We start from the raw sequence: 12,509 nt of genomic DNA, 5'->3' as shown, positions 1-12,509 counted from the left end.
TTAAAAAATATCTTGCAACATATTTATTATAACTTTTTCTGGTTTTAATTTTCCCTTGTTTGATTAAACTAGCCAGTAATAGCAGTGCTATGTAGAAGCAGTGACAAATGGGTATTTCAGTATTTATTTGTGATCAGAATTCATTAAATTCTTAATGATAAGCATTATGACCTCAGATGTTAAAAATTTTTAGCCCTGGCCAGTGTGGTTCAGTTTGTTGAGCGCAGTCCCGTGCACTGAAAGGTTGCTGGCATGATTCCAGGACAGGGCACATGCCCGGGTTTTGGGCTCGATCCTGGGTAGCGGGTGTGCAGGAGGCAGCCAGTCGATGTTTGTCTCTTACATTGATGTTTTCCTCCCTCTCCTTCTCCCTCTCCCTTCCTCTCTGAAATCAGTAATAAAAAATACATATTTTAAAGTGTTAAAGTTTTGAGTATAGAGTAAGGTGCTGTGCATAAATATAATACATATATATATCATTCTGCAAATGGATTTAAGAATAGAAGTCTGTCATGCATGTATCAGTATTGCTCTATGTCAACTGGAATATAGAAATGGCTTTTGTATATACAATTACCTGTTGTGACAGTACTCAAAATCCTACTTTAATGATGTAACCATCTTTATTTTTAAAATGGGAATAATAGTCAATATCTATCTCCTAACAGTGATTATGATGATTAAAACTGGTTAATGTATGTAAAAGCTCGGAATAGTGCTTTGAGTATAATAAATTACAATGGTGAAGAGGATAATTGTTACTGTTACAATTATTTAACCAGAATTCCTCACGTTAGGTATTTCTGTTGTTTCCAGTCCATTACAGATAAATAGCTGCACTGAATATTTTTTAATGCATTCATTTAAGTATAAGAGCCCTATTGTAAATCTTTAGTACTGACATTGCTGGTGTATGCCTTTGAGCTTTCCAGTTGTGTACTAAAAAAGGTGTTACCAGTTTATATTCCTACCAAATGAAAATACCTATGTCACCACAATCTCACTGATTTTTATGTGGGTTTTTTTTGTTTTTTTACTCTTGATATCTACCAGTATTAGAAAAGGATATTTACTGAAATAAATAGTTTAAAACACACACACACACACACACACACACACAAAACAGGAGTTGAGCCAAACTGACCTGGGTTCAAATCCTAGTCTTTTTACCTTATAATTGTATGACTTTTTTTTTTAACTTTAGTATTTCTTTTTCTTTTTTAAAAAAATATATTTTTATTGATTTCAGAGAGGAAGGGTTAGGAGAGAGAGAAACATCAATGATGAGAGAGAATCAGTGATTGGCTGCTTCCTGCATGGCCCCACCAGGGATCGAGCCCACAACCTGGGCATGTGCCCTGACCGGGAATCAAACTATTTAAGTTTTCTTTTTCTAATCTTTAAAATTATAATATAATACTACCTAGTTATGAAAATGTAATGAAATCATGCATTTAAAGTGTTTAGCAGGGTGCCTACCACTTCGTAAGCATTATACTAGGGATGGGAAAAAAAATGCTTCATTACTCTTTTTTATTTATTTATTTTAAAAATTTGTTTTTATTGTTGAAAGTACTATAGATGTCCCTTTATTTCCCCATTGACCCCTTCTAGCCACACCCTAACACTCCCAACCTTTGTCCCCGCCCTCAGCATACTATTGCCTGTGTCCATGGTTATGCATACAAGTTCTTTGGTTAATGTCTCTCCACCTACCCACCCACTCCCACCTTCCCTCTGAGATTTGTCAGTCTTTTCCATGCTTCTCTGTCTCTGGATCTATTTTGTTCCTTAGTTTATTTCTTAGATTTCACATATGAGTGAGATCATGTGATACTTGTCTTTCTCTGACTGACTTACAAATTCTTTTTACAAGGCCAGCATTATACTAATTCCAAAACCAGATAAAGACACTACAGAGAAAGAGTATTAACCAGTCACTATCCCTGATAAACATAGATGCTAAGTAAAATCCTCAACAAAACATCAGCAAACCGGATCCATCAATATATTAAAAAGATCAAACACCATGACCAAGTGGAGATTTATTTCAGGGATACAAGGGTAGTATAATATACGCAAATCAATAAATGTGATACATCACATAAACAAATTCAAAGATAAAACCACATGATCTTATCAGTAGATGCAGAAAAAGCATTTGACAAAATTCAACACCCATTTTTAAAAAAACTTATTTTTATTGAATTCAGAGGGGAAGGGAGAGGGAGAGAAACATCAATGATGAGAGAGAATCATTGATTGATTGGCTGCCTCCTGCATGCCCCGCACTGGGGATGGAGCCTGCAATCTGGGCATGTGCCCTGACCAGGAATTGAACCGTGACCTCCTGGTTCGTAGGTCGTGTTCAACCACTGAGCTATGCCGGCCAGGCAACACCCATTTTTGATAAAAATTCTCTGCAAAGTGGTAATAGAGGGATCATTCCTCAACATAATAAAGGCCATATATGACAAACTTACAGCCAATATTATGCATAATGGGCAAACCTAGAACGATTTCATGACTTTTTAAAAACAAATGTTGAAGTTATTGATTTCAAATTATTTACTCTGGGGTCCTTTTCTCGTTAAGCCACTAAGATCCTTTACATTACAGCCTAGATATTACTTCTGTAGTTTAATTCTTCTTCTTTGATGTCCTTTTACTTTTAAATGCATGTATTTCAGAGTTTATAAATCCATGTATATTGTACTTTTGTTGCTTTACTAACCGTAGGTATCTGCATGGAGCATAGCCATGTTCTGTAGAAAATTAATATATATATTTTTAAATGTTTTAATTGATTTTAGAGAGGAAGGGAGAGGGAGAGAATTCAATGATGAGAATCATTGATCAGCTGCCTCCTACACTCCCCCTACTGGGGATCTTGCCCGCAACCTGGTCATGGACCCCAACTTGGAATCAAGCTGTGACTTCCTGGTTAGTGGGTCCATGCTCAAGCACTGAGCCACTCTGGCTGGGTGAAAATTAATATTTTTAAATTGCTTGTTTCATAGCAAATGATTTCAGAAGTTAGGTTGTTGGCTTAGTTTCATTGTATGTTTAAATATATTGACTATTGTTTCCCCTAAATAATTCATTTCTTTCTTGATTCTCAGTTTCTATCTACCTTTATATGCAAGTATAAATAACAAATTCCTACTTCTTATGATCAGTCAATAAGCAGATTTTGAAAAAGCTTAGTATTATTTGAAACACATTCTCTATCTTGACATATAGATTATAGGTGATTATTTAATATTTATTTTTCTCTTAACATTACCTAAAAGTACTTAGTAAAAGTTTAGGTATTTATTGAGAGTTTCATATATTATTCAATTTTATATTTTAAGCACAGCATCAGTAAGTAATTTGCTTGTTACCCTTTTATCAGCAGGATTATTACCCTGATATAAGCAGGATTCTTATTGCACTAGAGGCCTGGTGCACGAAATTCGTGCACTTGGGAGGGGGGAGGTCCCCTCAGCCTGGCCTGCACCCTCTCGCAGCTCGGGAGCCCTCGGGATGTCTGACTAACATCTTAGGAATGGGCCTAAACCAGCAGTCAGACATCCTTAGCACTGCTACGGAGGCAGGAAAGGCTCCTGCCACCACCGCTGTGCTCGCCAGCCATGAGCACGGCTCAGGGCTCTGGCTGAGCGGTGCTCCCCCTATGGGAGTGCACTGAACCACCAGGGGACAGCTCCTGTGTTGAGCATCTGCCCCCTGGTGGCCAGTGCATGTCATAGCGACTGGTTATTCTGCCGTTCGGTCTATCTGCATATTAGCCTTTTATTGTATAGGACTAGAGGCCCAGTGCACAAAAATTTGTGTCTCACAGTGGACCCATGCCAGAGGAAGTTGCAGCCTCAAACCATTGCTCAGCCTCCTTACCCTTGGACGGTGAGCACTGAAGGGGGTTGTACAGTATTAAAAAAAAAATTGTGCACTTTGGGGCAGGGGGTTCCCTCAGCCCGGCCTGTGCCCTCTCGCAGTCTGGGACCCCCTCAGGGGATGACCACTTGCTGGCTTAGGCCTGCTCCCCGGGGGATTGGGCCTAAGCTGGCAATCAGACATCCCTCTGGCAGCCTGGCAGCCCTCGGGGGATGTCCACTTGCCAGCGGGGAGCAGACCTAAGCTGCAGTTGGACATCCTTAGAGCTGCTGAGGAGGCAGGAGAGGCTCCCACCACCGCTGTGCTGGCAGCCATCAGCCTGGTTTGTGGCTGAGCAGAGCTCCCCCATGTGGGAGACACTGACCACCAGAGGGCAGCTCCTGCATTGAGCATCTTCCCCCTGGTGGTCAGTGTGTGTCATAGTGACCAGTCATTCCCAGTCTTTCTGCTGTTAAGGTCAGTTTGCATATTAACCTTTTACTATATAGGATAGAGGCAGGGTGCACGGGTGGGGGCCAGCTGGTTTGCCCTGAAGGGTGATCTGGATCAGGGTGGGGGTCCTGCTTGGGTGCCTGGCCAGCCTGGGTGAGGAGCTGATGGCTGTATGCAGCTGGTCACACCCCCTTCAGGGTGGGGGTCCCCACTGGGGTGCCTGGCCAGCCTGGACGAGGGGCTGATGGCTGTTTTCAGGCTGGCCACACTGCCTTTAGGGTGGGGGTCCCCACTGGGGTGCCTGGCCAGTCTGGGTGAGGGGCTGAGGGCCGTTTTCAGGCTGGCTGACGACTGAAGCTCCCAGCCTCTCTTTTTCTGTTTTTTTTTTTTTAATCTGGGATTTATTTCCCTTCTATAATTGAAACTTTGTTGCCGTCACTGGAGCTAAGAGCCGGCTCCTGCTCGCTCCAGCTCTGTGGCCACGGCCTGCCGAAAGCAGGTACCTGGGATTGGTTTAGCTTCTATAACTGAAACTTTGTTGCTTTCGGAGCTCAGAGCCAGGCTGCAGCTGGCGGGGAACCTTGGCTTCCTCCATCACTGGAGCAAGCAAGCCTCCTGCTCGCTTCAGCTGTGTGGCTGCCGGCTGCCATCTTGGTTGGGTTAATTTGCATATCGTGCTGATTAGCCAATGGGAGGCGTAATGAAGGTACAGTCAATTACCATGTTTGCCTATTATTAGATAGGATTCTTTCCAAAAGTATTGTGTTTCACAAATATTTATTGAGTATTTTCTATATCCTGGCCATTTATTATAGGCAGAGAGGTTCAAAATATATGACATTGACCTCCCTCAGGATTTCACAGTCTGTTGGACATCTTAAAATAATACTTTATTTGTTTGGCAAGGAGATACTTATTATAGTCATAGAGTTGTTTGGAAAACTGAAGTTGAATCCTTAAAATACTAAAATTTTAAAATGAAAATCTTTTGAAAATGTGTTGAATATTTTTTATTCCTGAACTGGGTAAACTGAACATCATGATTTTTTTTTAGTTGTGATTTACATGTGTCATTTTGAACATTCACTTAAAAATGTTTTTCCCAATCTCTCCTGCTGCTGCCAGCAGTAGTCTTTTTTTTTTTTTTTACTGCTGTTAATATACACTCTTTAATGTGTCTCTTTAAATTCCCATCTCGCTTATAATTTATTCCCAATTTGTTTGGGAATACAGTCTTCACGTATCCAAACATTTTAAAATTCTTATTTAAAACACCTGAGTAGTAGCTTTGGATTGAATGCCTTGACAGTTTTTCACCTCTGATTAATAAATCTGTGAGCTTTTCAAGCAGACAACTAAAAATGGATTCTCACTAAGGTATTTTCAACTTCAGTATTATTTTAGGGATTTCATTGTATTTCTAGTTTATTTACTTTCTCTGAATTGTTATTGGTAGTTTTATTTAAAACATAAGTTAAAAGCTACACGACGGGTGAACTTGAAACATTATGCTAAGTGAACAAAGCCAAACACAAAAAGCCACATTTTCATGGTTTTATTTGTATGAAATATCCAGAACAAAGAAATCTTTAGAAATAGAAAGTGATTTAGTCATTGCCAGGGGGGTAGAGGAAAGGGAGAATGGAGAATGACTACTAATGGGTAAGGAGTTTCTTTTGTTGGGGATGAATGTGTCCTGGAATTAGATAGTGGTTATGGTTGAACAACTTTGTAAGTATTCTAAAAACTACTGAATTGTAAACTTTAAGAGAGAATGTTATGGGAATTATATCTCACTGTTAAAAATCTAAATGAAAGCAAATTTTCTAATAAGCCCTTCAAAATATTTCCTGGATTAGCTGCTTTCTAAACCTATACTTTTACTTTTGTATTTTGTTCATTGGCTTACATTTTAAGTCTCAAATATAATTTACAGTGAAAGCATAATTTGTATTTTCCTTTGGGATAATAGAAGTTCAGTTGTGAAGTAAATGAAAATTTAGATAATGTACATTGTTTGTAAAGAAAAAACAAAAGTCCTCTCTATTGGTCTCCTGTAACTAACTCCCTGGTATCATCGGTCTGTAGGTATTAAAGAACAAATGTATGTGAGCCCTACATATCTAAAGTATTTTTAAGGACTGTCCTTGTTTAATAGAAAACCATAGCAATAATTTAAACATTAAAAAACAAACAAAAAAAACTTTTACTTTTCTTTTTTTTTTTTTTCCTTAAGAATAAATTGTAGCCCTGGCCAGGTAGAGCGTTGTCCCTATATGCCAAGATTGAGGCTTCAGTTCCTGGTCAGGGCACATATAAGAATCAATCAATGAATACATAAATAAGTGAACAACAATTTACTTACGTTGTTTCTCTCTCTCTTTCACTGTCTCCCCCTCCCTCGCCCATCCTCTTTCTCTCTCTCTCTCAAATCAGTAAATAAAATTTTTTTTAAAAAAATATAAAATATTTTTAAAATGTAATTTTTATATTGTCTTATGAGTTTTGTTTTCATTATTTATTTTTATATTACATGCAATTTTTATTTTCCGTTTTTGTGATTTGTTCTATGTAACTTTTTCAGTCTTTAAAATTTTAATTTTTATCGAGTGGTTTATCATTCTGTTGTTTGGTCTGTAAGCTGTTAAACACATGTTGTATGTTTTTATTTTTAGGCTATGGAGTTATTAGTAGAGAAAGCAATCAGCAGTGCTTCTAGTCCTCAGAGCCCTGGAGATGCACTAAGAAGAGTGTTTGAGTGCATTTCTTCAGGGATTATTCTTAAAGGTAAGTTTTACTTCATTTTTGATGTGTATGTTTGATAATTGAATCAGAACTCTTCTTTCTTTTACAAAAAGCTAATATTTCTTTCTCACTGTGGTGATTACTGTAGGTAGTCCTGGCCTTCTGGATCCTTGTGAGAAGGATCCCTTTGATACCTTGGCCACAATGACTGACCAGCAGCGTGAGGACATCACATCCAGTGCACAGGTAAGGGTGTGTTCTTAATCCCAAAGCTTTATTGGGCCACTGCCTTTAAGGGTTTGTTTTTTTATAACTGTCCTTTAAAAGAAATACTGTATAGGATTCATTCTTCTGTTTCTTTATTAAGTTCTTAAAGGGGAGTATATTTTGAACTAGATTTCACTATTATAATCTGAAATTTTATTATTTTAATTATATGTATGTCTAATTAAAGTATATTATATAAATATAAAAATAAAGCAGCATTTTCAGTCTTGTTAAATCTGAGTATTAGGTTATATATGAAAATCAGTAGGGAAACGAGGTCATCTGCTTGTACAGAAGTGATGTGGTTTATGGTCATTATTGTTATAATTTAGCCTGTCCTGCCACTGGAAAGGCTGTCTCATGTAGTAATTAAGGTGTGGGCTCTGGAGTCAAGACCCTCTGGGTTTGAATACCAGCTCTGCCATCTCATCTGTAAAATGGGGATAAAAGCATTGTCTGCCTCAAGCAGGATTGTTGGGAGGATTACATGAGTTAGTGTGTGTAACTGTAATAATGTGCTTGTTATGTGCCATTGAGTCAGCTCTGACCCAGGTCATGTCCACAGTGTCCTGTCCTCACCAGACCAGCATGGCTCCTCTGGACTCATGCCTGTGGCTTCTTTCATGCAGCCAGCCCATCTCTTGTTTGGTCTTTCTCTTTTCCTGCTCTCTTCTCAGGATGTGCCCACAGTAGCACAGCTTCCATTTTGTCATTTTTGCGTCCAGTGGTGTTTCAGGCTTCCTTTGCTGTAGGACACACTTATTTGTCTTTCTGGTGATCCAAAGTATCCATCGAGCTCTCCTCCAACACCATATTGCCAATGAAACAATTTTTTTGCTACCAGCTTTCACTGTCCAGCTTTACGTTGGCTATCATCATTGTCATTATCAGTTATTAGTCCTATTAGAAGAATTATGGAAAAGGAAAACATGTGAACCGAATGAATGAATGAATGAATGAATGAAAAAAAATTGATCGATCAAAAACTGCTACAGCTTTCCTTTTTTTTAACCCAAAAGTATATTATCCTGGCTAAAGAAAATAAAGAGGGGTTAAGAATAGTCTAAACAGCAGCCATTTTGAAAAGTAGTGTGACTCGTAGATTTATACCCAACAGAACTGAAAACGTGTCCATGAAAGACTTGTACATGACCACATTATGCATAATAGCCGAAAAGTGGAGACATCCCAAATGTTCATCAATTGTTGACTGGGTGGATGAATTGGTTTCAGTTATGAAATTAATCTTGTTTAAGGTATTTCTTTCATTAAGCAGAGGCGTTTTTACATATGGGGGTATAAACCTAACAAGAAGTATTAATTAATTCTAAATTCTGACTCTTTATTCCAGTTTGCATTGAGACTCCTTGCATTCCGCCAGATACACAAAGTTCTAGGCATGGACCCGTTACCCCAAATGAGCCAACGTTTTAACATCCACAACAACAGGAAACGAAGAAGGGATAGTGATGGAGTTGATGGATTTGAAGCTGAGGGGAAAAAAGACAAAAAAGATTATGATAACTTTTAAAAAATGTTTCTGTAAATCTGCAGTGTTAAAAATAATAGGTGCCCATTGGTTGGCTGTTTTTCATTCATAATAATGTCTACTTCAAAAAATTTATCAAGAATTTCATGGAAGAACCAAGTTTTTCTGTGACATTAAAATCTTCATGTACAGTGTTAGGTGTTATATGAATGGAAAGATACCCCCCAAAAATTGTGCTCCAACTAGGGGAAAAACAATGGTTCAGATTCTCTCCCTCTCTCCCCCCGCCATTATTTTGGTTTTATTTACTGGTTGCCCTAGTTTCTTCTATTTTTGTGTCTTTTATTAACTAGTCTTATTAAATCTTCACTGTATTTAATGCAGTATTTGTACTTCAGTTACTATGTGTATTTTGAGAGGTTTATTTAGAGGTTTTGTTCTTTGACACTAGCTATTTGTGTTATAGATGATGTCCTTTACTCCTTAATATTTTACAGCAGTATATTTTTTGTAATGTGAGACTGCAGAATTTTTTCCTGTTTTGTTTTGTTATTCTATATGTGATGGATTATAACACAAAAAGTTATCCTGCCATTTAAGTGCTCAGAACTGAATGTTTCTGCAGATTTTGTGGCATTTGTCTCCCTAGTGTGATATATAAAGGTGTAATTAAGACAGATTTCTGTTAATCTAATCAAGTTTGCTGTTAGTTGTGCATTAGCAGTATAAAAGCTAATATATACTATGGTCTTGCAACAGTTTTAAAAGCCTCTGCATAAGTAATAAAAATGCATGACATCTTTGTTTTTAATAGACTTTTAAAATTATAATTTTAGGTTTGACACGTAGATCTTTGTACAGTTGACTTTTTGACATAGCAAGGCCAAAAATAACTTTCTGAATATTTTTTTCTTCTGCATAAGTGGAGAGGGCATTTTTCATACTATAAGTGGGCTAACCAATATTTTGAAAAGAACTTTATCATTGTGCAACTAACAACAGTAACTAGCCCTTAATTATGATGACAGTTCCTTGTTGGTGTGTGTGAGATTACTCTAGCGACTATTACAGTATAACACAATTGAATGATTCCTTTTCCCTGCCCCTATACCCTATCACCCAGAGAATTTACAGTTCTATTAACAGTGAGGTTGATAAAGTATTACTGATAAAAAATTAAGATTATCTAAGGAAAAAAAACCAGAAAATTATTTGGTGTGGCCATCTTACATGCTTATGTGTCCTACAAAAAGCTAAATATTCTAGCAGTGGTGTAATGATAAGTTACATCTTACTGTTGATGTGTTTATGCTCTGGTACACAGGTGTCATTTTGTTGTCACAGCACTACAGTGAAATACACAAATAAAAATTTAAATTCATATTATGACTTAAATGTATTATATGTTAGAATTGACATAAACTACTTTTGCTTTGAAATGACTTATGCTTTAGTAAAACTATATTCAAAAGTATTGGGTAGTTATATTTTGTTATTGCTGACAAATGTTTGTTGCCTGAGCATAGGATTTCCAAAAAATTTTATAATTTTCAATACGATATTCTAAATATAGTCTCTTGAATTGGGTCAGATCATCAGAGTTCTGTTGACTTAAAAGCCTAAGCTTTTAATCTTTAAGCCTTGTACCTCCTACAGTTGTGTTTTTAGCCAACCCTCTTTCTGTAGAATTTAAATGCTCAAGACATGGCATGCGGATAGATTTTAAGTCTCCCAGTTTTGGTCTACGCTACTGGGCTATCCATCAACCTTTTTCACCCCTCTTTATTCTAAAGAACTTACAAAGCTATATCTCTTTCTAAGGCCAATGGTTAAGTAAGGATGGGAAAATAAAGGGAATCCCATCTCCTTTGCTCTGCATTTTAACCTTTTCCTGAGCCAGAAGTCAGAAAGGATATTGTATGTACTACATCCAGAATATAGATAGGTGTTATTTGTCCCAAATTCTGTTAGAATCTCTGAGCCAATATTAAAGATTTTAAACACAAAAATTCTAATTTGACCTCTTGAAAAATTGGCAGATCTGATGACACAGGACATGTTACTACATGGTGTTACTTAGCTAAAGCTGAGCATAATGGCCACTCCTTGGAGGATGAATTTGAGACAAAGCCTCTTCTGGACAGTGGACCACAGCCTTCTCGTTTGCTCCCTATTTTCCTACCAGGTTGGCCTGTGGGCATTCAGTTGTATCACATTTCAGATGCCGGCCATTTTGCCTGTGGACTCGCCCAATCTGTGTGTGTAACTACATCTGTTAAACTGAGGCACAGAGAATCTCTAAAATTCCTTCGTTTCAGAATTTTCCAGGTCTCTGATCCTGTGCTTCCTGCACTAGCACACTTGAGGTTATCCACCTTTAATGTAAGGGCGGTCATGAAGCAACACTTGGACTTCCTTCATTGATTGTTTGCAGAGAAATGTCAGGAGGAGGCCTGAAAGTCAAGTAAGCTACAGCCTGAAGGGCATCCTTTCTTTCAGAGTAGAAACCAAAATCTCTCTCCTGAAGATCTAACATCGCAGCAGCCTGCCTGTCTTCCTGTCTGCTCTTTGGTTGGACCAAGAGAAAGAGAAGAAAAGGCTGTGGGAGTTGAAGAGAACAAAGATGGGCTAAAGGAAAATAAGACTTTCTAGATTCTTGTATAGGTGCTTAAATTTTTGAAATCTTCGTGTACATCAAAAGAGATGAAATGGAGAGGGCTTCATTTATGGTGAAGTGGAAAGGGAGCTGCAGCTGAATTATTGACTGAGACCCAGTCTGTGAGTCACAGCTCTGGATCAGATGAAGTAAGCACTCTCTTCCCTGTCTCTGAATGCAACTGTCAAATCTGGATAAAATGCTTCGAGCAGCAGTGTGAGGACTCAAACGTATTTAGTGGCAGAGAGATTGGAGAAGATCACAAGTGAACTATCAAACAGTTTAAAAAGGTGAACTCCCTGCTTAGCCGTGCACGTGAGCACAGTCATGGGAGAGTATGGCAGTGTGTGGTAATCAAAGCCCAGATTTTTGGCCAGAGGATGATAAAGATGAGCCCCTGGGAACTGGAACATAACTGGGCAGGTTGGGGGGGAGGGAAGAGCAAGGGTAAGTGACCCCATAAAGTTACTTGTGAATAATTTTATAATAGTTTTTTCCCAGGGCTCAACCCCAAGTTATTTTGTAAGGCCAACATTACCCTGACACACAAACGATTAAAAAAAAAAAGTGCTTCAACAATAAAGCTTTAAAAAAAGAAAGAAAAGAAAGCAGATGGAAAAGTTAAAAAAATACAACTGAAATGCAAGGCTGATTCAATATGTGAAAATCAATATATGAATTTTTATAATTTTAATACAATCCTAGAATAAACAAAAGTTTAAAGAAATAACTGGGAAAGCCATTACACCATACTATACCAGAGAGTTGATATATTTTTTTAAAATATATTTTATTGATTTTTTACAGAGAGGAAGGGAGATAGATAGTTAGAAACATCGATGAGAGAGAATCATCGATCAGCTGCCTCCTGCACATCTCCTACTGGGGATATGCCTGCAACCCAGGTACATGCCCTTGACCGGAATCGAACCTGGGACCTCTCAGTCCGCAGGCCGACGCTCTATCCACTGAGCCAAACCGGTTTCGGCCAGAGAGTTGATACTGATAAAGATGTTCAAGTCA

The 12,509-nt window shown here is 38.0% G+C and overlaps 1 protein-coding gene across 1 annotated transcript in view; it reads left to right on the top strand.

Annotated features, from left to right (window-relative positions):
• Positions 1–10,272, top strand: part of ZFR (zinc finger RNA binding protein) — a 71,123-nt gene extending 60,851 nt beyond the window's left edge. Inside the window, exons 18-20 of the mRNA XM_081088877.1 lie at positions 7,005–7,116; positions 7,223–7,320; positions 8,693–10,272. Of these exons, the coding sequence (XP_080945003.1) occupies positions 7,005–7,116; positions 7,223–7,320; positions 8,693–8,872 (390 nt within the window). The 3' untranslated portion in view covers positions 8,873–10,272. The remainder of the gene's footprint in view (positions 1–7,004; positions 7,117–7,222; positions 7,321–8,692) is intronic.
• The last annotated feature ends 2,237 nt before the right edge of the window (positions 10,273–12,509 follow it).

The sequence above is a fragment of the Myotis nattereri genome (assembly GCF_964212035.1).
Source record: "Myotis nattereri genome assembly, chromosome: 4".
Classification (NCBI taxonomy): Eukaryota; Metazoa; Chordata; class Mammalia; order Chiroptera; family Vespertilionidae; genus Myotis; species Myotis nattereri.
This window is presented reverse-complemented; position numbering and strand designations above follow the sequence as displayed.